This window comes from Myxocyprinus asiaticus, chromosome 27 (assembly GCF_019703515.2).
Source record: "Myxocyprinus asiaticus isolate MX2 ecotype Aquarium Trade chromosome 27, UBuf_Myxa_2, whole genome shotgun sequence".
Taxonomy (NCBI): Eukaryota; Metazoa; Chordata; class Actinopteri; order Cypriniformes; family Catostomidae; genus Myxocyprinus; species Myxocyprinus asiaticus.
Genome location: NC_059370.1, coordinates 46,268,455 through 46,295,954, shown reverse-complemented (window position 1 = coordinate 46,295,954; position 27,500 = coordinate 46,268,455). Strand labels below are relative to the sequence as shown.

The window sequence follows — 27,500 nt, the reverse complement described above, 5'->3', positions numbered from 1 at the left end:
ACCATTTTGCAGTGTGAATAGTGTGAGTAGTGTGTTTACACTGGAAAAAAACAAGAAGAGTACTATGAGTCCCCTGATGATGTACTTTTTTAACTGAAATAAGTGTAATGTAGGACACTTTCTTCTGCTGAACACAAATGAAGATTTTTAGAAGAATATTTCAGCTCTGTAGGTTCATACAATGCAAGTGAATAGTGACCAGAACTTTGAAGCTCCAAAAAGCACACAAAGGCAGCATAAAAGTAATCCATAAGACTCCAGTGGTTTAATCCATGTCTTCTGAAGTGATAATGATAGGTGTGGCTGAGAAACAGATCAATATTCAAGTCCTTTTATTCTATTAATCTTTAACGTTCACTTCCACATTCTTCTTCTTTTTTTTTTTTTTTTTGGCGATTTGCATTCTTCATGCATATCGCCACCTACTGGTCGGGGCTGGTCAAAGATGGAGATTTATAGAATAAAAGGACTTAAATATTGATCTGTTTTTGATTTTTGGGGGGACTATCACTTTACTGAACGTTAAAATTCAACTGGACTGTTTTGAGCACCTCCTAATAAGGTCTAACCAAGCAGTTCTGTGCGAAAGAGAGATAGAATATTACTTGTGTGTAATAAGAATAATTACATTTGTATAAACTGAAAAAACACAACACAAACACAAAAACAGAATAGCCACCATACGCAGCCCCTGCAATAGCAACACTTGAGTGCAACTTGAGTGGAATAACGATCCTTTAGCTGGTGTCATACTATAACCATAATGAAGGTATCATGATAACCTTACTGTGTAGTGCACAGAATTACTACATCATTCCTTTTTGACAATTGTGATTGTAAGTACCAGCATCACTTTACAGTACTGTGATATGTTTTGAGTGTGTTGTGTATCATGCATGTTGGTTTGAGTGTGTTGTGTATCATGCATGTTGGTTTGAGTGTGTTGTGTATCATACATGTTGGTTTGAGTGTGTTGTGTGTCAGTGTGTGTGTGTTGTGTATATTGTACCTTTGCAGAGATGCTAATGCTGTTCTCTTGCATGTTCATGATGCCTTCTGACACTTTCACTGCGATCGAATCTGCAGCCAATTCAAAATTAAATGGCCCGCCAAGTTTCTCCACCACCGCCATCAGAGCGTCTGCAGGTTATCAACATCATCATGTTTAAAGGGATAGTTCACCCAAAAATGAAAATTCTGTCATCATTTACTCACCCTCATGTCATCCCAGATGTGTATGACTTTCTTCTGCTGAACACAAATGAAGATTTTTAGAAGAATATTTCAGCTCTGTAGGTCCATACAATGCAAGTGAATGGTGACTAGGACTTTGAAGCTCCAAAAAGCACACAAAGGCAGCATAAAAGTAATCCATAAGACTGCAGTGGTTTAATCCATGTGTTCTGAAGTGATATGATAGGTGTGGTTGAGAAACAGATCAATATTTAAGTCCTTTTCCTATAAATCATGACAGCCATCTCCTTGGCGATCATGATTTCAAACTCGATTACTCTTCCTATAGTGCCATCTAACGCTATGTGCATGCGTCAAGCACTAGGAAGTGTAATTGAGCTTGAAATCATGACAGGCAAGGAGATAGCTCTCAAGATTAAAAGAATAAAGGACTTAAATATTGATCTGTTTCTCACCCACACCTATCCTATCACTTCTGAAGACATGGATTAAACCACTGGAGTCTTATGGATTACTTTTATGCTGCCTTTATGTGCTTTTTGGAGCTTCAAAGTTCTGCTCACCATTCACTTGCATTGTATGGATCTACAGAGCTGAAATATTCTAAAAATCTTCATTTGTGTTCAGCAGAAGAAAGAAAGTCATACACATCTGGGATGACATGAGGGTGAGTAAATGATGACAGAATTTTCAGTTTTGGGTGAACGATTCCTTTAATGACCAAACGCTTCACATTCACACTTTAAGAGATAAGAGTTGCTCCTCACCGACAAAATTGTTCCATTCAGAGTCTAAGTCAGCCTGATTGGCCAGACAGCCCTTCATGACATTTAGGCACAGCGAATGACAAGGCTTGAGGGCAGGAACTCCACGACACAGCGGACAATACCACTGACGCATTAAAGCTCGAACACACTCAGATCCTACACTCAACTAGAGAGAGAGAGAGAGATTTTATTTTCAAAAATAAATTTCACATACACACTATTTAAATGAGTTTAGCTTAAAAAGAATTATAAAACTCATATATGGACTGTCCTCAGTCTCTGGTATGTGAGACAGTTTATTTCAAAAGACATGAGATATTTTGTCAAGCTCCAAAGTGAATTATGAACAATGAAGAATATCTTCATTTCTATAGGCTTGGGAAGTAACGGAATACTTGTAATGCCGTTACATAATCAGGATACAAAAATTGTGTAACTGTAATCCATTAGTTACATTAAAAAAGAATCAGATTAGTTACATTTTGTAAAAACTGGGATTCCTAGCAGGATTATAATTTATAACAAGAAACAAAAGATCCTTCTGACATAAAGTGATCTAGACTGCTGCTTGCTTTAGTGGTACAGATGGTCAGATTCATTTTCGACATCTCTTCTGGTTCTCTCTCATGACTCCCAGAAGCGCCACTTACTGTCGCATGTGCAAAACTTACCTGTCTCACATCAACAATCGGCTCTCGAGGCAAACGAGGTCAATGGCTGTTTAATTATGATGGCCACTGGAGAAAAGGCATTATTTTCAAGGAAATTTGGACATTATTGTCTTTTTAAAGGAGAGAAGGGAAACAGCATCACAGTTCAGTGCATTTAACGCCATCCAGCTTTGAAGATGCCGTCCTTCTCCAAGGACCCAATATATAATTTAAAGAAGCATTTGGAGGTTAGAAACACACAGAAATCACGTTAGCTAGGTAAGTTAACTTGGTTCCCCTGATATTATCGTCGTCCAATCGTCTGTGGAATAGCTAATCTACTAGCTACTACTAATGATAGCGCATCATTGACGGTACGGCAGAAGAATTTGTTCCATATTGAAGTGGGAAACAACCACTTAATTACATTGAAATATATCATATTCTTTTTTTTTGCTGAATCAATCTTTTAAATAAATAATAAACCGTTTGTTAATAACATTTATACACTGATCAGCCACAACATTAAAACCATCTGCCTAATATTGTATAGATCACCAATAATCATCAATGTGATTATCTAATCAGCCAATCATGTGGCAGCAGTGCATAAAATCATGCAGATACAGGTCAGGAGCTTCAGTTAATGTTCACATCAACCATCAGAATAGGGAACAAATGTGATCTCAGTGATTTGGACTGTGGCATGATTGTTGGTGCCAGATGGGCTGGTTTGAGTATTTCTGGGATTTTCACACACAACAGTCTCTAGAATTTACTCAGAATGGTGCCAAAAACTAAAAACATCCAGTGAGCGGCAGTTCTGTGGATGGAAACACCTTGTTGATGAGAGAGAGATCAACAGAGAATGACCAGACTGGTTTGATAAAGTGTATGGTAACTCAGATAACCACTCTGTACAATTGTGATGAGAAGAATATCATCTCTGAATGCTATTCTGAGATGCGGGTTGGTGGCACGATGGGGACCTACACAATATTAATGCATTTACATTTATGCATTTGCAGACACTTTTATCCAAAGTGACTTACAGTGCCCTGATTACACAGACAATCCCCCTGGAGCAACCTGGAGTTAAGTGCCTTGCTCAATGACACAATGGTGGTGGCTGTGGGGATTGAACCAACAACCTTCTGCTTACCAGTTCAGTGCTTTAGTCCACTACGCCGCCACCACTCCATTTAAAAGCATCAGAGATTCTCACAATTGTGTAACAAAATGCATACGTATATTACGCACTTCTTTGTAAGCGCACAATACATTCAAAAGAAACACACTGGTCATTTAATATCTGTAATTTACATATATGTCTAAAATATCTACAACACATTTATATCTCTTAACCTAAAACACCCTTTAAAGAGCGTATATCTGGAGGAATTACATTTCCCTTCATCCTTTGAGATAAGAGTTCATTATACTATTCACTTTCAGAACTTAAAACTTCCTCTTTACTCCAGAAAGAGTATGTAGTGAAACTAAACTGCAAAAACCAATCGTTCTGAACCCCAGCAATTTTCTGATATCAGAGATGAATACAGGAACACACGAATGACATCTGTTGGGTTATCAGAAACTCGACCCGTCCTGTCACTTCCTGTCATTTACTCACCTTTGTTGCTTTGTTCACAATGTCTCTGCCTGCAGCCAAACCTTGAACCAGCGCACGGGCTGCAATTAATGCTCTCGACACCTGCAAATCAACAGATCACAATAATGTGATAATGTGTCCTTATTACACTGTCTTGCTATTTGAATAAAATAATGAAGAGAAACAATCTAAAAATATTCTCTGAATTTTATATTTTAACAATCAACACTATCATCACATTTTAGAAGTCACAGTCACTATTTAGAAGCTACTTGAAATTACTAACATACATTTGAGCACATGAGTGTGTGTGTGTGTGTGTGTGCATGATGTATGTGATAGTTGTTACCTGTATGTGCAGTTTAATTGGTAAGTCTCCAAAAGGCTGCAGTTGTTCAGCATTTTTGCTGACACACTCTAGATAATCCTCAGAGAACTGATACTGAGGGTTAACCAGAGAAAACACACGCTCAACTAGTCCTCCCCAGAAATCAGCCAGCACCTCTGCAAGACTCACTCTACCCCCTACAGACAGACAGGAGAACAACACATCCAGAGACAATCAGGGCAACACACACACACACACACACACACACACACACTCACACAAACACACGTTTTGTTTTATATCATCGTGGGGATTTTACATAGACGTCTGTGCATTTTATACAGATCTAACGATAATTTCTATCCTCTAACCCTAACCCTCACAGAAATCTTTCAGCATTTTTACATTTAAAAAAACAAAACAAAAAAACATCGTTTAGTATGTTTAATAAGCCATTTTCCTCATGGGGACCACTGGCTGGGCCCCACAATGTAGTATAAACATGTACACACACACACACACACTGACCCGTGTAGTATTGTCGGAGGTCTGTGAAGAGCTGGTGGAAGAGTTGGGCATTCTGAGTGTACATGTGACCGTATGTCTGTGTGAACATCTCATTCATGGACTTCTCCGCCACATCCATCAACTCCCGGAAAAACTCTGACATCACAGTGTCCGAGGGCAAGCCAGAGGAAAGAGAGGGAGAAAAAATACATTTTTACTTGAAAACCCTGAAAACATAGACTGTTTCTTCACTATAACTTAATTGTGCTGTCTCCTAAAATATCTCATTTTGACCAAATTCTAAGACAGTATGATTGTATCCTGCATGGAGAAGGCAATCCCAGAATGCACTGTGATGAGCTTTAGTGAAAAAATAAGTCCAAGATGGCAGACGAAGTGAGAGCAATTTTGAGAATAAATACACTCATAATCCATTTAATACTAAGAAGTATCTATAAAAATTATTTCTGGTGCAAACTGATTGTGGTGCAGGATGTTGTCACCCCACAAGTCCCTCTAAACTGACTTTGATCAAATGTTCTCATGATCTATCTTCAATTCTGTTATTAAACTGTTTAGCCTAAGTTTTGATCAATTCTGACACCTTTTTGTATCTATCTTAATGTTAAAACTTGGCTCAATTTACCCAAACACACCATACTTTATTCTCTTCCTTTGTCATACCACAAGCAAATGTGTTGTTTTGTAACACTGCAGAACTGATTAGGAGAGACACTAATCACAAAACACTAAATCAAGATCAAGTGCATGATCTTTTACAGTGTATCCGGTCGTCCTCACCATCAAACCTGCGCTGTCTCTGGGTGAATGTGGTGAGCAGGAACTGACTGGTGTCCTGGACCGCAGACAGGAAGTCAGCTTCACTCTGATGTGTGAGTGTGTCCTCCATCAGACTGGAACAGCAGGTGTAATCCTGAGAGCAAACGCGCAAGTGTTCACCTGCCAATGACAACACAGCTTACTGACCAATCACACACCCTAACCCAAAAAAACAAAGAAGAATGATTCTGTGAACACTGTACAACAGGTGAAATGCAGGTAAACTGTGAATCATATCAAAACACCAGATACACTTCAATCACACTTCCTGAAGTCATTTTCATATTGTGAAGAAAATAAAACTCAGCAGCTCCACTTTCTGTGTCTGTATATTCTATTTCTGTGCTAGATAGATCAGAGATCATGTTGCACAGACAGACAGACAGATAGAAAAGACAGACAGATAGACTGACAAAAGACACATACACGGGAAGAGATCTGAGTGATTTCTAAAAACTTAGATGACTGCATTAATACGTGTGTGTGTGTGTGTGTGTGTGTGTGTGTGTGTGTGTGTGTGTGTGTGTCTTACCGTTGATGTGTGTGTGTGGGGCGGTGTTCAGGGTGTGTTTCTCTCCGTACACCCGGCGTGACTCTCCGCAGTTCCGCGCGCCGCCCGCTGGGCCCGACAGCACGATCACGAACACACTCACACACAACAGCATCTTCAGCTTCATCAATATCATCATTTTAAATAATCCGCGTTGACACAATAAATCCGTGATCACAGACGAGACAACACGAGTAACATGAATCCCATCAGCGCTTTGCTGCATATGAACGGAGAAGCGCCTGCCTTTGTCCCGGGATGACACACACACACTCAAGCACACACACGCACATGCAGACACACTCACACTCAAGCACACACACACACACCTCCCTAAAGAGCGTATCTGAACAATAGACACGCACACACTTTCTCTTTGTCCGTCTGCTGTATTATAACAGCACGAGTCTATTTTATTCATTCGTTTCTCTAGTCGATCAGTTCAGTGTAAATCTGCGAGCCTTAAAAATAAAACATTTATAAAAAGCTGTAAACGATCTACTTACATTATTTATATTTTAGTCGCTTTTGAGTTCTTATGATGATAAACCTAAACGAGATAACTGGTGCTGCTCTTCAATCACTCAATATAATGAACACAAAAGCACCTGATACACAAACAATGACAGACGCTTACAACTTTATGAGAAATATTCTTAATTAAACACTCTTTTGAACACGGGACTGCTTTCAAAGCGATCATTTCACACAAAGTCATGTTTTATTATTTACATTAGTAATCATTTCATGTTTTAGCATTAATATTTCATTTTGTTTTAAAAGACTTTCATCCTGAGAACAGAGCTGAAGATTAATCATTACATCGCCAGTACTCTGTGTGTCTGTTGTGTGTGTGTCTCTCTGTGTGTATGTGTCTGTTGTGTGTGTGTGTGTCTCTCTGTGTGTATGTGTCTGTTGTGTGTGTGTCTCTCTGTGTGTATGTGTCTGTTGTGTGTGTGTCTCTCTGTGTGTATGTGTCTGTTGTGTGTGTGTCTCTCTGTATGTGTCTGTTGTGTGTGTGTGTGTCTCTCTGTGTGTATGTGTCTGTTGTGTGTGTGTCTCTCTGTGTATATGTCTGTTGTGTGTGTGTCTCTCTGTGTGTATGTGTCTTTTGTGTGTGTGTGTCTCTGTGTGTATGTGTCTGTTGTGTGTGTGTGTGTGTCTCTCTGTGTGTATGTGTCTGTTGTGTGTGTGTCTCTCTGTGTGTATGTGTCTGTTGTGTGTGTGTGTGTCTCTCTGTGTGTATGTGTCTGTTGTGTGTGTGTCTCTCTGTGTGTATGTCTGTTGTGTGTGTGTCTCTCTGTGTGTATGTGTCTGTTGTGTGTGTGTGTCTCTCTGTGAGTATGTGTCTGTTGTAGGTTGTGTGTGTTAGTGTGTGTTGTGTAGGTTGTGTGTGTTGTGTAGGTTGTGTGTGTGAGTGTGTTGTGTAGGTTGTGTGAGTGTGTTGTGTAGGTTGTGAGTGTGTATTGTGTATGTGTGTGTTGTGTAGGTCCTGTGTGTGTTGTGTAGGATGTGTGTGTGAGTGTGTGTTGTGTATGTGTGTTATGTAGGTTGTGTGTGTGAGTGTGTGTTGTGTAGGTCCTGTGTGTGTTTTGTAGGTTGTGTGTGTGAGTGTGTGTTGTGTAGGTTGTGTGTGTTGTGTAGGTTGTGAGTGTGTGTTGTGTAGGATGTGAGTGTGTGTTGTGTAGGTTGTGTGTGTGAGTGTGTGTGTGTGTTGTGTAGGTTGTGAGTGTGTGTTGTGTAGGTTGTGTGTGTGAGTGTGTGTTGTGAATGTGTGTTGTGTAGGTTGTGCGTGTGTGTGTGTTGTGTGTATGCGTGTGTGTCTGGTGTCTCTGTGTGTGTGTGTGTGTGTGAGTGTGTGTTGTGTAGGTTATGTATGTAGGTTGTGTGTGTGAGTGTGTGTTGTGTAGGTTGTGTGTGTGAGTGTGTGTTGTGTGTGTGAGTGTGTGTTGTGTAGGTTGTGTGTGTGAGTGTGTGTTGTGTAGGTTGTGTGTTGTGAGTGTGTTGTGTGTGTGCGTGTGTGTCTGGTGTCTCTCTGTGTGTGTTGTGTGTGTCTGTTGTGTGTGAGTGTGTGTTGTGTAGGTTAAGTGTGTAGGTTGTGAGTGTGTGTTGTGTATGTGTGTGTGACAGATGTTGCTGATTTTAATGTTGTCAGTCAGTATTGATCCCTGCCTGCTGCTCAGTTAAAGCACTGTGAGGTAAAATTACTATGATCACAAGTTGTCAACATCTGGTCAAAAATGAGTGGCCATTTTCCACAGTCACTGAATAAACACAGTACGACTTTTTCACCATCAGCAGAAATCGGTGCCATCATTAACATGTTAACAATGATTTAACAATGAATAGCTGATGTCAACTTTAACGCCCTGTTATTATAGGTAATCAACAAAAATGCAGTAAATTTATGATGTTTCTAAGTGTTTTGTTTCATCGTCCGTCTTTATGAGGATGGGTTTCTGCGTTTACAACTTCTACTTGGGTATGAGCAAATATGCACATTTTGTAGTATAATTCTGTATTTATTCTGCCTATATAGAGGACATATTTTCTTAAATACTTAAAGTATTAAAGTTATGTTTGTCAGTAGGCGAAGATCTTAAATTAACATCCATATTACCCCTATTGATTCTGTACAGCAAACAACTTTTTGAGTTTTGTGTGTCTTTGAGTTACTATTATGAGTTTTAAATTACATTGAGATGAGCAACTTTCATTTCTTAACATTTAAATACATTCGTCTAAAATGTAAAAAAAAAAAAAAAAATTAAAAACACCTTTTAGAAAAGAAAAAGGCACAGATTTCATGTAAATAGTGGTTATGGTAGCTATTCAGCACCTATCTTATATATCAAATATCTGCTGGCATATATATAAATAATATTCAAATATGATCATTTTTGCTATCTTAGGTTTAAAAGACATATCTGTTATAAATCGAAGATTTCGGATTTTAATTACTGTTCATGTCATCAGAAGTCATTAATCAACGCTCCACAGATAACAGATCGTTTCCACCTGTAACCGGTAACGGCTGCTCTTCCGTTATTCTTCCGTTTCACCGTTTTAAACACTAAACTCAGCGCTCACAGTCTGTGCTCTCAAACACTTTTAACTTTAACCTCGCTGATCTTTCGAAGCAGCATCAATGATGAACTTGAATTTCAGTTTACGAACATATTTTCATAAACCTAAATACAGATTTGAAGTTATAAAACTAATATGTAATCTTATTAACCCGTTGCTATGCTCCAGCTAGTCAGAAATCATCCAATCAGACTTTACTCTGTTCAGCCATCATCCAATCAGACTTTACGCTGATCAGCCATCATCCAATCACTTTCCAGACAGCCGCAGGCTTTGCACCAATTAGCAGCCAGTACTTTTGAGGCGCGAGCGGTTGTTATTTTCCCGCTCTCACAATGATCAATCCCCTCTGGCGTTCACTACAGTAAGTGATCAATAACTGATAATTACCCGAAGCGGCTCATTAACTGATGAACTCATTCTGAGGTGAGAGACTTTATTCAAACTGATGTTCAAGTTTAAATTTACCTCAGTTTAATTCAAGAAAACAACGATGTTTAATGTTTCCGATTGAAAACGGAAGCGTATTTCTGATTGTTTGTTCTGGTAGTTAAAGTGACTTGACTCATTTTAATCTTGAACTGATTATTATTAGTATAATTCAGTATTATATTACAGTGATATAATATTCCAGTTGACTGATTTCCAGAAAATGAGGAAATGTGGATGTACATTAATTAGTGTTCACATGCAGCCTGATGTCATGCACATTAATCAGTGTTCACCTGATCTCATGCGCATTAATCGGTGTTCACGTGCAGCCTGATCTCATGCGCATTAATCGGTGTTCACGTGCAGCCTGATCTCATGCGCACTAATCGGTGTTCAGGTGCAGCCTGATCTCATGCGCACTAATCGGTGTTCAGGTGCAGCCTGATCTCATGCGCACTAATCGGTGTTCACGTGCAGCCTCGGCTCATGCGCACTAATTAGTGTTCAGGTGCAGCCTGATCTCATGCTCATTAATTAGTGTTCAGGTGCAGCCTGATCTCATGCTCATTAATTAGTGTTCACGTGCAGCATGATCTCATGCTCATTAATCAGTGTTCATGTGCAGCCTGATCCCATGCACATTAATTAGTGTTCAGGTGCAGCCTCATGCGCATTAATCAGTGTTCACGTGCAGCCTGATCCCATGCGCATTAATTAGTGTTCAGGTGCAGCCTGATCCCATATGCATTAATTAGTGTTCACCTGCAGCCTGATCCCATATGCATTAATTAGTGTTCACCTGCAGCCTGATCCCATATGCATTAATCAGTGTTCACGTGCAGCCTGATCCCATATGCATTAATTAGTGTTCACCTGCAGCCTGATCCCATATGCATTAATTAGTGTTCACCTGCAGCCTGATCCCATGCACATTAATTAGTGTTAATGTGCAGCCTGATTAACGCGCATGAGATCAGGCTGCACATGAACACTGATTATCTCATGCGCGTTAATCAGTGTTCACGTGCAGCCTGATCTCGTACGCATTAATTAGTGTTCAGGTGCAGCCTGATCCCATGCACATTAATTAGTGTTAATGTGCAGCCTGATTAACGCGCATGAGATCAGGCTGCACATGAACACTGATTATCTCATGCGCGTTAATCAGTGTTCACCTGCAGCCTGATCTGTACGCATTAATCAGTGTTCACGTGCAGCCTGATCTCATGCGCGTTAATCAGTGTTCACGTGCAGCCTGATCTCATGCGCATTAATCAGTGTTCACGTGCAGCCTGATCTCATGCGCATTAATCAGTGTTCACGTGCAGCCTGATCTCATGCGCATTAATCAGTGTTCACGTGCAGCCTGATCTCATGCGCATTAATCAGTGTTCACGTGCAGCCTGGTCTCATGGGCATTAATTAGCGTTCATGTGCAGCCTGATCCCATATGCATTAATTAGTGTTCACCTGCAGCCTGATCCCATGCACGTTAATTAGTGTTAATGTGCAGCCTGATTAACGCGCATGAGATCAGGCTGCACATGAACACTGATTATCTCATGCGCGTTAATCAGTGTTCACGTGCAGCCTGATCTCCTACGCATTAATTAGTGTTCAGGTGCAGCCTGATCCCATGTGCGTTAATCAGTGTTCACCTGCAGCCTGATCTGTACGCATTAATCAGTGTTCACGTGCAGCCTGATCTCCTACGCATTAATTAGTGTTCAGGTGCAGCCTGATCCCATGTGCGTTAATCAGTGTTCACCTGCAGCCTGATCTGTACGCATTAATCAGTGTTCACGTGCAGCCTGATCTCATGCGCATTAATCAGTGTTCACGTGCAGCCTGATCTCATGTGCATTAATCAGTGTTCACGTGCAGCCTGATCTCATGCGCATTAATCAGTGTTCACGTGCAGCCTGATCTCATGCGCATTAATCAGTGTTCACGTGCAGCCTGATCTCATGCGCATTAATCAGTGTTCACGTGCAGCCTGATCTCATGCGCATTAATCAGTGTTCACGTGCAGCCTGGTCTCATGGGCATTAATTAGCGTTCATGTGCAGCCTGATCTCATGCTCATTAATCAGTGTTCACGTGCAGCCTGATCTCCTACGCATTAATTAGTGTTCAGGTGCAGCCTGATCCCATGTGCGTTAATCAGTGTTCACCTGCAGCCTGATCTGTACGCATTAATCAGTGTTCACGTGCAGCCTGATCTCATGCGCATTAATCAGTGTTCACGTGCAGCCTGATCTCATGCGCATTAATCAGTGTTCACGTGCAGCCTGATCTCATGCGCATTAATCAGTGTTCACGTGCAGCCTGATCTCATGCGCATTAATCAGTGTTCACGTGCAGCCTGATCTCATGCGCATTAATCAGTGTTCACGTGCAGCCTGGTCTCATGGGCATTAATTAGCGTTCACGTGCAGCCTGATCCCATATGCATTAATTAGTGTTCACCTGCAGCCTGATCCCATGCGCGTTAATCAGTGTTCACGTGCAGCCTGATCTCGTACGCATTAATTAGTGTTCACGTGCAGCCTGATCTCATGCGCATTAATTCGTGTGCAGCCTGATCTCATGTGCATTGTTCTTTTTGTTCACTTTGAGTTGCTGATCAATAAATTATGTGTTTGTTTATTTGAAGAACGATGGAGCACACAGACGCTTCTGAGCTGTACAGGTGAATACAGTGACCTTAAAAATGAGCCCCTCAATGAGGAATAATGTCATCATGATAATGGTGTGTGTGTGTGTGTGTGTGTGTGTGTGTGTGTGTGTGAAGCAGCTCTGAGGATGAGAGTGTCTCTCTGTCTGGAAGTGACTTTGAGTTCCAGTTGAAAACCTCCAAAAGAAAACTGACCACAACAGGACAGGGAACATCGGTGTGTACGCACGCACGCACACACACACACACACACACACACACACATACATACACACACACGTGCTGTGCTGGTGTTAGGGCTGGACAATTAATTGAATAATTATTCTAGATTATAAATACAGCTGCCACAATTATCTAATTGTAAAAAGTGTCAATTATAGCAGTCCATGTATGTCTGTTCCTGTCTATTCCAGAATAGGGCTGGGCGATATATCGAATATTCACAACATTATCGCCATGATATTGCTGTCACTGCCAATTGCAAGATCGTAATTTTAATTTGCTTCTTATTTGTTTCTTAAAGAGCTCGTCAATTGACTAATTTCACAATTCTTCAGGGCTGAACAATCAATCAAAATAACACCAAAATGGTGATATGGCCATATTTGATTAACTGCAAAAGGCTGCGATTTAATTAAATACATAGTCTGTTTCTTCAGAGTGAACGGGTGATACGCAGTTCCGTGTGCACACGCGGGGCTCGTGATGTTTTCCGCGCTGTCACAGGTTCGTGTGCATTGTGAAAAAAAAGTGCAGCAGGTTCACACATTCGTGCAATTTGACACCTTTGAACATTTGAAACCGCTTCAAGTTATTATACAAATCTAAAAAGACCGTACAGTATCACAGAATAGGAGTAGATAACAGCATTTCACCAGATTTGTAACGAGGAACACTATAACTGATAAATACACACTGACACTGCAGTGCACTTTCAGTGTTGCACCAAAGTAGGCATGCTCAACTGGGTTCCAAAATATAAGTGAGTTATAACACACCTGTTCATTCATAAATGTTGCTTTTTTATTAATGTATTGTTGGATTGGTGCATATAAATTATTATATTAAAAATTAAATACCATTCTTCCTTGAAAACATACCTTCATTACCTTTATCTAGTTTTATCTTGTCAAACGTTTTAAATCTATTTAGCTACAAAGGCTGAACAGACTGATGGCTCCACTGATTTAAAATCACTTATGTCATTTCTGAGCAAATTCACAATCATCAAGATATATATCAAATAAAGTCAATAAGCTGAAAAATATAGGGATATCACCCAGCCCTAATTCATAAACATTTCTCAGCTTGTTTTATTATGTGCAGCTTACATAAAGACTATGGCATCCAGTTCATCCACCCAAAAGTATTATTTTATTGTTAATTGTGTTAATCAAGGAAAATAATTGTCAGTCACCATTTTTGTCATGATTGTGCAGCTCTAGCTGGTGTAATTGTGTTTCTCTCTAGTTTTCTAAGAGGGTTCATCAGTCGGTCAGTGGTTCGAGATGCAGTGAGCCACAGACACCAGAGAACAGACGCACAGCTGCAGGTCATCTGTATGAGGCCGTGAGTTCGGGCCGCAGCGCTCTGCCGGTGAGAGACACACAGATGCTGATGAATAAAGGTGATGTCATATGTGCAGTCCTCTGATTAGCTGTTTCTTATAGACGGTGGTTGATGATTGGCTGGATGAGTACAGAAGAGACAGAGAGGCGGGGCTTCTGGAGCTCATCAACTTTGTCGTTCAGTGCAGCGGCTGTAAAGGTGACGTGAGAAACAGGTGTGCTGTGGTGTGACTGATATCACTGTGTGTTTCAATAATATTGTGTTGTTGTATAGGTGTTGTAAGCAGAGAAATGTTCAACAGTCTACAGAATGCTGATATAATCAGTCAACTGACAAACGAATTTAACGAGGTGAGAGGAGTCATGTTCAAATGATAAACACACTCACACATACACACTCACTCTCTCTCTGTGTGTGTGTGTGTGTGTGTGTGCAGGACTCTGTCAGTTATCCTCTGGTGTCGGCAGGCTCACAGTCGCGTATCTTTCGTGAGAGTTTGTGTGAGTTTGTGTCTCTGTTGATTCGTGGCTGTCGCAACAGTCTGCTGTACGATGATTTTCTCTTCGCATCACTCATCGCACTGCTCACGGGTCTAGCAGATTCACAGGTCCGTGCATTCAGACACACCAGCACGCTCATCGGTGAGTTGAACACGAGCATTGCTGAAGGTTGCAGGTTCAAATCCCGTGAGAATTGACTCATGAACTGTCAGTGAAGCTCAGATAACTACAACAACTGAACTGTCATGGAGCTGAATAAATATTTAATTATTATTACACTAATTAGTGTGTGTGTGTCTTTGTTTATAGCCATGCGATTGATGTCGTCTATAGTGACAGTCGCTGCAGAAGTGAACGCTCAAGCCCTGATGACTCGGAGACGCTGTGACCTGGAGAAGAACAAACGAGCCGAACACCGAGCCATAGAGAGAGTAGAAGAACTAGAGAACACTTACAGACAGGTTACACACACACAAATACACTGTGTGTGTGTGTGTGTGTGTGTGTGTGTGTGTATACACAGATGCACAATTATAATGTATTTTGATTTAATGATATCTTGGTTATCAGCTTTAGTATCCTGTATTTCATGTTTTTTTATAGTGGAAGTCACAGTTCATGAAAATATTAAACTATTTTTACAATAGAGTTTCAGCACTAAACACTTGAACCCCTTCAAATGTGTAATAGCTCTACACTATCTTTACTTTTTGTTAGTCAAAAAGACTTTTAAAGGTGCTGTAAGCGATTTGAGCCGTTCTGGAACTTCCACTAGAATAGCTGTTGAATTAGCCACGCCCCTTCTTTCTAGAACCCTGCACTACAAAGACACACGCAAACACACTAGAGACTGTTGTGTTGGAGCAGATTGGGGAAAAAAAATTACTTTCGGCACCTTTAATTTTGGGGGGAAAAGGTTTTCCATAAACATTTTAATGTGTGTGAATTTAATGTATATGTGTATATTTAGTTTTTAGTCCCTGGTTAACTAAATGTTTTTCATTTCAGTTTGTTCTGAGCAAAAACTGTATTTTTTCATTGCGGTTCAGAAGTCCCGCAGCCTCCTTCTCAAATGGATACCGGTTAGAACAAAAAACAAGAACGGTTAATAACGTTCTTTTACTGAGTGACTCCAGCCAGGTCTCCTAAGCAACCAAATTGGCCCGGTTGCTAGGGAGGGTAGAGTCACATGGGGTAACCTCCTCGTGGTCGCTATAATGTGGTTCTCGCTCTCGGTGGGGCGTGTGGTGAGTTGTGCGTGGATGGCGTGGAGAATAGCGTGAAGCCTCCACATGCGCTACGTCTCTGCGGTAATGCGCTCAACAAGTCACGTGATAAGATGTGCGGATTGACGGTCTCAGACACAGAGGCAGCTGAAGTGGTGTAGTTCCAAAGAATTGCGTTGATAAACCCTTTGGGCTTTAGTTTCGTGAAAAAAGGATCGGAATGAAATTAAATGGTTATACTCCATTACCATCCTTTAAAAAATTATGTTTTCTCTCCAGAACAACTCAAAATCACTTTGTTCCTGTTTTCAGTTACATTCTGCAAAACAGTTGTTAGTTTTCAGATTTCGTTTTCATTCCTTGAACTGTTTTTAGTACCTGTTGTTAACATCCAATATTTTGAGAATTTCATCATATACTTTTTTGCTTACTGGTATATTGTTCACCCCTACTCACACATGTATGTATAACAGATATTAAAGACCCCATGGACTGGTATAACCAGAGCTGTTCTCTTTCCTGTTTTGTTGTGTTTCATATTGAAACAGGAAGTTGAGGTGGGACACACAGAAGGGCTCATCCAAATTATTTCTTTCTTTTTTTTTTAATGGTCAAGAGCCTTTAGTTTACATCACATCCATAAACATGATTTGCGACTTGCTATTGCTAGTCAGAGGGAGGTGGTACTATACAGAGAGGCATTCTCATTCTACAGAGCATTTGATTGGACAAAAATTTGTATATACCTGTGAGCACAAGATGATGTCATCAATAATCTGTTTAAGCAGATTTTTTTGAGTGCACTAGCATGTAGATATTAGCCAGAAAAACTAATAGACATGAGCTAAAAGCCACAAATCTCCAATTTTGATCTCATTTCAGTTTAACAACTGTGTGTGTGTGTGTGTGTGTGTAGCTGTTGGAGCATCAGGAGGACTTGCGCTCTCTAATGAATGGAGTCTTTAAGGGGGTTTTTGTTCATCGATATCGTGACAGAGTTCCAGAAATCCGTGCAGTCTGCATGGAGGAGATGGGTGTGTGGCTCCGAGAAAATCCCGCGTGTTTCCTCAATGACGAACATCTCAAATATGTAGGCTGGATGCTGCATGACAAGGTGTGATGTCACACATTACTGTGAATGTTATTGATTTTTGAAGCGTACACATAATGACCAACTCTTTTAATTGGTTAATTATTGTGAACATGAATTTAAGTATTCAGTATGAATGGCAGTAAATCAGTGGAGTGTTACAATGATGTGCGGTTATATATATATTGAATGGTTGTAGAGTGTAGATATTTCAGTTGAGCCTTTATTGATATCAACTGATATACATTAATATATATGTGCAGTATAATATCACATACTACTGAGAAACTATACCGCTACATGAACTGATATGAACAGCCTATAAGGTTCTAAAATTAGTTACGAGTACTGTACTCTTAACCAATATTAATCATTCTGATTTATCAACTGATATTAATACATTAGACTATTAAATATTGGGTTGTAAAATCAGAATCTGAGAACTTTAAGATGACATGATTTTATTTTAAAGTAAATCTTTCATGAAAGTCCTGCAGAATGTGTGTGTTTTGTTTGTTCACTTTAGCAAGCGGCTGTGCGTTTGCAGTGTGTGTTGACTATGCAGAAATTATACGAAGAGAAAGATTTTATCGGCCGATTAGAGCTCTTCACCAACCGCTTTAAGGTAAGATACAACATTCATAAAGTGTTATGTGTGCTAAAACATTTTACTTACTACATGACATACATACTATACAGTAAATAATACAACTATGCATTATATAAAATACTGTATATAGACCTTCACTTATATTCAGATGAGTCTGTTTCTTGAGAGCACATCATGTCAATCCGTGGTTCAGTACCTGACACAGCTAGTCATCAATCATCTTCCACAGTCAATAAATGTCAGCGTTACTTGTGTGGTTTGGCTGAACATTGTCAGGTTTTGGTTTGTCAAGCCTGTCTCTTTACAGTGGAAAAAGTCAACCAGCTTATCTTTGAATGTCTTGTGTTTGTTTTGTAAGTGTCTTATAAGTTTCACAGGGTTTAAGTTGTCGTTTGTAAGCACCTCGGCACATACAACACACTGTGGACATGATTCTATGTAATCTACAGAAATGGATTCTGAACGAATCATTTTGGTGAAACTATTTAAAAGATTTGAGGCAGTGGGATGAATAAAAAACATAATCTCACTTGACAGGTGCTTGCACCCATACAGGGTGAAAACCCTTCGATTAAAGTAAGTATACCAGATGAAAATGACAAAATACAGCTGATCAATGAGTGGAATACAATCATACCAACTTTTCAGTAGTCAATACCAGTGAAATTCCATGATTCTTGAAAAAAAAAAACATTTGATACCACAGCAAAAGATAATTTGCTATTGAACACAAGTTTTATTTAAACAGTTAAATATTAAAATAAATATTAACCGAATAAATTAAAAGAATACCATGTGGCCTTAAAGTGTTTCTCAGTTATATAAACTGCTTTAAGCAATGATAGAAGGAAACTGTCTTCAGTACAATGTCTTTAGTTTTCAGTTATATTTTTTTAAAGGGGTGATTTAAAATGAAATAATTTAAATGATAATTGTTATGTGCTCAAATAAGAGCAGAATTAGCAGTGTGTTCAGTTTATGAATTCGTTACCTGACCCATAAAAACATGAAGGTGACAGGACTTCAAGCTTGAGTCGCTCAAATGGAAGGAAACTATGTACTTTTATTTCTAAATTTACTTATGTGTTAAGGAGCATGATAAATTACAGTGTTAGAGAATTAGAGTTTTTTTTTTATGTAATTATTTGCAGTCAATTAACAAGGTAAATTAACAGCCGTAGTTTTTACGCCTTGCAAACGAACACATTTGTTTTTCTGTGATGTACCATTGTTGTTGCAAATATTGCTGATTTCAAATCAGCAGTATTTGCCCTAACCCTTACAGATGAGGTTTTACTGAAATTGTGAGAATGACTTGTGATAGTCTTAGAAGTATCAGTTAGAATGGGTTAAAAATGAAGTAATATTTTCCAGCAAAGGTGTGTTTATTATATAGCTGTCATAATGAAGTTACATTATAGCGCTATGGTTTCCAGTTATTAAAGGGATAGTTCACCCAAAACTGAAAATTCTCACATCATTTACTCATGTCATCCCAGATGTGTATGACTTTCTTCTGCAGAACACAAATGAACATTTTTAGAAGAATATTTCAGTTCTGTAGGTCCATACAATGCCATTTAATGAAAATGCGTGAATATGGCGCTGCAGATGGCCGCCTCGGTGTGGATTTCTCCAATTCTTTTGTTGTTTTTGTTTGTTTGTTTGTCCTGTGTTTTAGTAATTTTTTTTTGTTTTCAATCAGTTTTACATAGGACGAACTGCTGAACATTCAGCAGCACATACTAGACAATCATGAACATTCAAAATCCCAGGAGATCAGCTGTTACAGAAATACTCAAACCAGCCCATCTGGCACCAACAATCATGCCACGCTCAATCACTGAGATCACATTTTTTCCCCATTCTGATGGTTGATGTGAACATTAACTGAAGCTCCTGACCCATATCTGCATGATTTTATGCACTGCTGCCACACGATTGGCTGATTAGATAACCGCATGGATGATTGTTGGTGCCAGAGGGGCTGGTTTGAGTATTTCTGGGATTTTCACACACAACAGTCTCTAGAATTTACTCAGAATGGTGCCAAAAACACAAAACATCCAGTGAGCGGCAGTTCTGTGGATGGAAACGCCTTGTTTTTTTGGATGGATTTTCTCCCCTTTTTCTCCCAATTTGGAATGCCCAATTCCCAATGCGCTCTAAGTCCTCGTGGTGGCGTAGTGACTCGCCTCAATCCGGGTGGCGGAGGACGAATCTCAGTTGCCTCCGTGTCTGAGACCGTCAGTCCGTGCATCTTATCACGTGGCTTGCTGAGTGTGTTACCGCACGCTATTCTCAGCGCCATCCACGCACAACTCACCACAAGCCCCACCGAGAGCGAGAACCACATTATAGTGACCACGAGGAGGTTACACCATGTGACTCTACCCTCCCTAGCAACCGGGCCAGTTTGGTTGCTTAGGAGACCTGGCTGGAGTCACTCAGCACACCCTGGATTCGAACTCATGACTCCAGGTGTGATAGTCAGCGTCAATTCTCGCTGAGATACCCAGACCCCGGAAACACCTTGTTGATGAGAGAGAGAGATCAACAGAGAATGACCAGACTGGTTTGAACTGATAAAGTCTACGGTAACTCAGATAACCACTCTGTACAATTGTGGTGAGAAGAATATAATCTCTGAATGCTGTTCTGAGATGCGGGTTGGCGCTGTTTTGGCAGCACGGGGCGGGCATACACAATATTAGGCAGGTGCTTTTAATGTTGTGGCTGATCGGAGTATATAGCGAATATATATATATATATATATATATATATATATATATATATATATATATATATATATATATATATATATATATAAAAAATAATCTTTTTTTTTTTTTTTCTTTTTTTATGCTGGTAGTGGTGTGACCAGACACAATTTTGGCATGGCAAGTAAAAATCAAAATATTGGCTGGACTGAACTAGAAGAAAAAAAAATTATGTGTTTTAGATGATGAAAGCACTATTTTTAATACAAAGGGGAAAGTGGTTAATTTAGGGATTTTTTCTTCTAAATGTGACGTGTGTTAAATTTTTATACTACGTTTGAGCACATACACGTCATTGATTTCTCTCGATATTATTCATGAGATGGACACTTTCTCAGTCAGAAGCATTGCTCACAAATATAAAATTGCATTACCATTAAAATCAGGAAAGAGTTGCATGTTTTCTGCTGACAGTGATATGCTCTTCTTTAGTGACTGCTCTTTGACATACTTGTGTGCAACAACGGTTTTAAATGGAGAGTTTATGGATTTATTCATTCATTCAAACGCCATTCATTCTTACTGCAAGTGTGTTAATTAAACTACTTATATATGTGAATTAATGTCACAGAATAAGAGTCGTAAAAGTTACTCAAAATGCAAAATCACATTTACATATTTATTTTCTATAGTACAAATGCAAATGGCTCATTATTTGTTGAATTAAATCTTTATTGCCCACTCATGTGGAAATCTGTCTTTGGCTCTCCCCAAGATGGAATAACACAAGTCATGACACAAAAGAAAACCATTCAAACATTCACACTCAATACTCTGCCTTGTGCCACAATATTAAGAATAAAATAAACATAATTCAATAAATTACAATTATTAAATGGCACTAGAATAGGTAACAAATACATAGCATGAACGAGAGAAAAACATGAATAAAAACCCTGAATAAAACAATAAGATCATCAATATCTCTTAAAAATATTCTTAATGGCTCTGTGCACTCTATAACGTCTTCTTGATGGCAGTTTTTCACATTTATTAAATCATTCACTGGTAATCCCAAATATAATATGACCTGTGTGCATTTTTGGATTGTGTTGTGAGCCTACAAGTTAGTGTATAATACATTTATGCATTTTGTTGCATGCAGTTGTGAATTACCATGTCCATTTGTGGTAAACTTTGATACTGTTAACTCCATTAAAACTGACTGGATGAGAAAGACGGTCACCCCATTACCCCACTGTTTACCATTCCCACTTTTTACCACCTTATTCAAAACTCTGTTGAGAACTGACTGAAACGGGAGTTTCATGACACTTTAAATGTCGAAAAGCCTCCACTGAACAGCTTTATGGAAAATCGTGCCTTCATTTCTTTGTCCCCAGTGAGCAAGGAAAAGGTGACTGTAGCAAGAAATAAACTCTAAGATGTTAGTGGTCATCATCATTTAGCAACACATGCCATGTGAGTGATAACTGATGCTGGATCTGACAGGATCTGGTGTCTCGAGGTTGAGACAGGGAAGCAAATGAAATAATATTAGTGCAGGTGTCATTCACTTCATTGTACAGCAGAGTTATAAACGTGACATTTACATGACTGACCTGATTTCCTCAAGTATCGTCTACATTGACATCAATCTACAGGGTGAAGCTGATGTTTTTTTGCTTTCAATCTTTATTTCTGTTCAGCAACGGATTCTCAGCATGATTCTGGATAAAGACTCGGATGTCGCTGTAGAGACTGTGAAGCTGTTATTGATCATTCAACAGTGAGTTTCCAAAAACTACAGCAATTCATTAGTCAACATGAAAGAGGCAGCAGTTCTTTTTACTTCTGTATTAGTGTGAAACAGGATATTCAGTAAGAAAAAAAGAAACATTATTTTTTAATCACATCTTGATGGAAAAGTTCTTGTGTGTTCAGGAAGACAGATGATGGTCTGACTGAGGAAGAGTGTGCTGGTGTGTTTCCGCTGGTGTTTGCCACACACAGAGGACTCGCCTGTGCAGCCGGACACTTTCTGTACCACATGTATGTTCACAACTTTATCATGACATCATCACAAAACATCACCAGCATGTGTTAATAGAGATGCACCGATACTAATCGGTAGTACTTGTATCAGGCAGACACTGGGGGGGGGTAAATATCTGTATTGGTATCTTTGTCATCATTTCATATTTCCGAGTACGAGTACATTAACATAATGACATGGCGCTTGTGAGACCAGTTTGAAAACATGATAAACATTTTGGTATTTAAACCATTTAAATAGAATATCAGTTTTAAATTAATCCATCATACCTGATAAAAAGATATGTGTGGCTTCTCTCTCTCCACACGCTTGTGTTTGAGGGAGAGCAAAAGAACGATTTTATCAGACTCGCATCAAACGGTTGTTGTTGTCCTCAACACAGCGACTCAAAATCCTGTGATATGTGTATAAAAGATGCTGTAAAAAGGGATAGGAGTTATTGTCTGTCCTGTGTTGTTGTTGGGTTAAGTAAAAGTGACAAAGCAATTAAATGAATGTTCAACTTTTTCAAGCTCAACGCAACAAACCCAGAATAATAAATCAATCCTAAAGCCGCATTGCCCACTGCATGAATTTCCAGAACAATATGCATAGAATGACACCATTAAAGCATGAATAACGTATCATATGTGTTAGCTGTGTTACTTTAAAGATAAGCTACACCCTGGAAACAAGGGTTGTGAATTGTCATTTTTAATTAGCTATATCAAGATATCAAATACAAACAGAATGGCATACGTATACAAACACAAAACTACTCGTATGTCTTATCAGTACTATGTATAAGCCAATACCTAAAACTAAGAACTTGGTACTTGTTTCAGTCTTCAAAAATTGAAGATGAGTCTGTGCATCTCTAGTGTGTATTTTACTCAGAGTATGTGTGTGTGTGTGTGTGTGTGTGTGTGTAGGCTGTGCAGTGTGTTAGACGGGGAGTCAGACAAACGCAGTGTTTCCTTCCTCAGTTTACTCACACGCTTCTTCATTGAGAGCAAGGTGAACTGCACACATACACTTCATAGCGGCCACACGTGTATACATGATAAACTCATCAATTTAGATCTCATTAGTTGTTTATTGTAAAACAATACTTATTTGTAGATATGGTTAGTCAAAGCAAATTCTTAATGTTGGTTAATTAGTTCATCATCTACATCTGGAGTCCTCATAAAAACTGTTGTTGTGATGTAAGAGCAGATGAACCACCTGTGACTTTAGGTGTGTGTGTGTTTGTGTCAGTATCATGAACATGCAGCGTATCTGGTCGACAGTCTATGGGATGTTGCGGGGGCGGAGCTAAAAGACTGGGAAGTGATGACATCACTGTTGCTGCAGGAAGGAGGTGAGTCTGTCCAGCTTCCTGAGATCAGTATAAAGCAGCTGTGTGTGTGTTTGTGTACAGGTTTGCTTGTGCTTCTGAGTGGTGCTGGACTGATAAATCGTTGAGGCCTTTAAATTGATATTTAAGTCATGACATTGCTGTGAATCAGCTGCTTAGAGGTGAAGGAGCTGTCTGAGATGTGTGAACAACCAATCACAGTTTGTTTCATTACATCCCATCGTGTTCCCATAATAACAGACTGGCGTGTAGTTTAGTTGTTTAAAGTGCTCAAGCGATTTGTTTTCTCTATCCATGACTGTTTCCTGTTACTTTTATCTGACTTGTCTAATATTCAGGGATGTGATTCTTCCGGATGAATCCCAAATTCCGTTTTTTCCAACCTAAACATTTGACCTGCATGAATTGTGTAAATCCATTAAAATAAGGGGTGCGGGGTTGGGGGGGAATAGGTTAGGGTTAGGTTAGGGTTAGTGATGTGTTAGTTACTGATGTGATATTTGCAGTAAAATCATGACATTCATCTTAAGTACTCATAATCATAAAACCTTGCATATACAGTGCAGACATTAGTAAATGTTCAGTTTAGACAAGTTTTTCCCCCGTTAAGATCGGGAAATGAACGAGTTATGGATGTAATAAAAATGGACATGACTTTTTGACAGACCGCTCTCTGTAAAAACTGTTATAAATGCACAGTGCTGAAATAATATCAGCCACACGATGAAGAACATGTAATATTACATTTTTATTCATTGTAATTTTCACATTAATGTGTAAAAACCAGCACTTACTATAAACTCATGTTGAGAGGAAAACCCATCCAAAACTCTTTCAAAACTGCAAACGTTGACCTCTGAGACAATGAAATACATTAATGCAGCATTATAGAATTAAGATTGAATCGTGATGTAGCGTTGCATGCCATATCGGTGTTAAAAACAGCCTGCGTTGACGTTTTATAGTTAGTACTGCACGAGCTAATGGTACCATATAGCGGCCGTGTGCAGGAAACACTGACTCGACAGCATCATCATAAGATTATCCAAATCACGAAGCCTGTCTACATGATCCCTTCTCGAATGTTGGCTAATTTCTGCACTCTGAGTCGTTTTGTGCTGATCAACTGTTCTATTTGTCAACATTAGTTATCGTGAACTAATAATGAACATTTTGTAATCTTTGTTAATTTTGGTTAATAAATACATTTTTCAGTGTTTACGTTAGTTCTTAGTGCATTAACTAATGTTAACATATACAACATTTGATTCGAAAGGTTTCATATATATGTTGAAATTAACATTTCCCAAGATTAATAAATGCTGTAGAAGTAGTTTTAATTGTTAGTTCATGTTAACTCATGTTGATTTACTGGTGTTCACTGTCCCCCACTTTGCTTGGTACATTTTCCTGCTTTTTTGTGTTTAGCCGAACACATGCCTGTGTATTAAAGCGGACAGAACACGTCTATCATATAGTCTAAACCCTTAAATATCAAGATTTAATTCCACTAACCTCAGAAGACTTCAGTGTTTTGGTGACGAGAGGATTGTATCAGTCCGGATCACACCCGTGTTCCTTTGAATGTTACATGAAGGTCAGTCCAAGAGAATGACAGCAGTGGATTGGTGCTGTGTAAAATGGAAGTGGTCAGGAGATTCAACAATAATCAAATAAAAGTCTGGTGCACTATATTTAATTGGTCACTATTAATGTCATTTACTGTGGACTTGTGTCTTTTTGTGAGAATGTGCTTGCTAATGCGAACATACTGACTGTGGTTACGTGTACAATGTTATTATTTATACATTTTCTATAAATGTTTTTAACAATTTGTGAATTTGTGTGAGAACAAATGACTAAACTGGGTGGAACAGAAGAAGCTACTTTCTATCTATTTTCTATCTCATTTTCTTTTTACAGATGTATTTTAAGTTTTTACACAGGAAATTATTATTTTTTTCATAAATGTTGTTTAAAAAAGATTGAATTTTTTTAGCAATTTTATGTGACTGTGATTTACTATCATATTAAATTGTGATATCATGTGATTCTGCATCATATTAGCCATCAGCTACCTGATTGATTCTCATGAAACCTGTCAAGAAAATGTCCTGGTCATATTTAAAATGCATATAAATATGAACACTAAATAAAATGAACCCTACATTTAGGACCATTAAGCTTTTTTGCATTTTGACATTTTTTTAGAAAACTTGAGCACAGGTTACAACTCTCCCAATTACTGTAACACATCTGGACGTTTTACTGTTGTTTTCAGTGAGGATCATTTTTTGTATTAAAAAAAAAAAAAAAAAAGATGCTGTTGTACAATTATTTTCTAAATTAAAATTTGCACAAAAAAAAAAATATATATATATATGTGTGTGTGTGTGTGTGTGTGTGTGTGTGTGTGTGTGTGTGTGTGTGTGTATTTTATTTTATTCATTTATTTTTTTTTAATACCAAGGGAGTACTGCCAGGATGTAAAAATATTTTACAATTTAAATAGTTTTTTTTTTTTTTCCACAATGCGGTAATGAGAAATGTGTGAAACTTTCGTGAAAATAATGTCACAATTTAAATAAAAATAGGCTTAATTTTATATATATATATATATATATATATATATATATATATATATATATATATATAATTTTTTTCCCTTTTGAGTTTGGACTAGAATAGGACAGGACAGTTTCTTGACAGGTTGCGACCATTAAAAAATCCTATGGCTCGACCCCTACTGGTGAGTGCCAATTTTTTGCCTTGTTCAGTGGTGTGTTTTAGTTAAAAGGGTTTTTAAAAACTGCCAGATGAAGTTTTGCTATTTAAACGCTTTGATATTAATAGGTTTATATGAGGGTTAGGTTTAGGGTATAGACAATACCATCACCTCAAAAAACAGTGTCTGAGATGTCCTCACTAATATAGTGAAACAAACGTGTGTGTGTTGTAGGTGTGGAGGAGGGGCTGGAAAGTGCTTTGATTGACATTATGATGTGTGCAGTGAGACAGGCTGCAGAGGCCACGCCCCCCACAACCCGTTCACAGAAGAAGGTGAGACACAGTTAGACAGACTGATGATGTTTGTGTGGATCTCATAGACCCCATTTACACCTGGTATTAAGATGCATCTCAGGTGATCCGATCACATGTGGTCAGAAGAGACACATCGCTGTTTACACCTGGTCGCTGAAATGCATCTCGCGATTTTGAGGGGAGTCTCTGATTTCATAAAGACATTCATCAGTCACTCTGTCTGTGTGTTACTGCATGATAAGAAAGTGCAACAAAGTCAGAAAAGACAAAGAAAGCACTAATAAAACTGGCGCACTGTTGCTCCCAGATGCAGCTGGAATTCAATCTAAGCACAAATGCAACATTTCAAGCAGAATTATCCATTATTTTAGTGGAGTACCTGTATTAACTGAGCTTCAGATGTGTGTGCTTGTCATCTGTGTCTCTGCATGTTGACATCAAACAGATCTCATGCTTGTGTATGTGTTTGCTTTTTCAAATTTTTCCTTTTAAACCGGTCATAACCAGCAAAGTTCACACTCTCTTTTTTTAGCGCAGCAGTTGATTGACAGGTGATGGGTGGTGCTTTACTGCTGTCTGGGACGCATTCAGGATGGATTAGTTTTAACACCTCAGATGTGATTTGGTCGCTAAACGTTTTGCACCCCGTTTACACCAGTATTTAACGCTGACCACTTCTGATCGGATCACCTGAAATGCATCTT

General features: G+C 38.8%; 2 protein-coding genes across 2 annotated transcripts in view; one reads left to right on the top strand and one right to left on the bottom strand.

Annotated features, from left to right (window-relative positions):
* gpc2 (glypican 2) overlaps positions 1–6,662 on the bottom strand; it is a 13,465-nt gene extending 6,803 nt beyond the window's left edge. Inside the window, exons 1-7 of the mRNA XM_051658110.1 lie at positions 6,431–6,662; positions 5,860–6,018; positions 5,080–5,214; positions 4,573–4,748; positions 4,245–4,325; positions 1,962–2,127; positions 1,010–1,140 (exon numbers count right to left, since the gene is read on the bottom strand). Coding sequence (XP_051514070.1) covers positions 1,010–1,140; positions 1,962–2,127; positions 4,245–4,325; positions 4,573–4,748; positions 5,080–5,214; positions 5,860–6,018; positions 6,431–6,587 — 1,005 coding nt within the window. The 5' untranslated portion in view covers positions 6,588–6,662. The remainder of the gene's footprint in view (positions 1–1,009; positions 1,141–1,961; positions 2,128–4,244; positions 4,326–4,572; positions 4,749–5,079; positions 5,215–5,859; positions 6,019–6,430) is intronic.
* A 5,965-nt stretch (positions 6,663–12,627) lies between these two features.
* The window catches only part of LOC127417865 (cohesin subunit SA-1), a 35,896-nt gene continuing 21,023 nt past the window's right edge, over positions 12,628–27,500 (top strand). Inside the window, exons 1-14 of the mRNA XM_051658099.1 lie at positions 12,628–12,659; positions 12,765–12,861; positions 14,115–14,240; positions 14,315–14,411; positions 14,487–14,563; positions 14,650–14,854; positions 15,023–15,174; positions 16,856–17,053; positions 17,556–17,654; positions 22,069–22,148; positions 22,304–22,411; positions 23,327–23,411; positions 23,655–23,757; positions 26,714–26,814. Coding sequence (XP_051514059.1) covers positions 12,628–12,659; positions 12,765–12,861; positions 14,115–14,240; positions 14,315–14,411; positions 14,487–14,563; positions 14,650–14,854; positions 15,023–15,174; positions 16,856–17,053; positions 17,556–17,654; positions 22,069–22,148; positions 22,304–22,411; positions 23,327–23,411; positions 23,655–23,757; positions 26,714–26,814 — 1,560 coding nt within the window. The remainder of the gene's footprint in view (positions 12,660–12,764; positions 12,862–14,114; positions 14,241–14,314; positions 14,412–14,486; positions 14,564–14,649; positions 14,855–15,022; positions 15,175–16,855; positions 17,054–17,555; positions 17,655–22,068; positions 22,149–22,303; positions 22,412–23,326; positions 23,412–23,654; positions 23,758–26,713; positions 26,815–27,500) is intronic.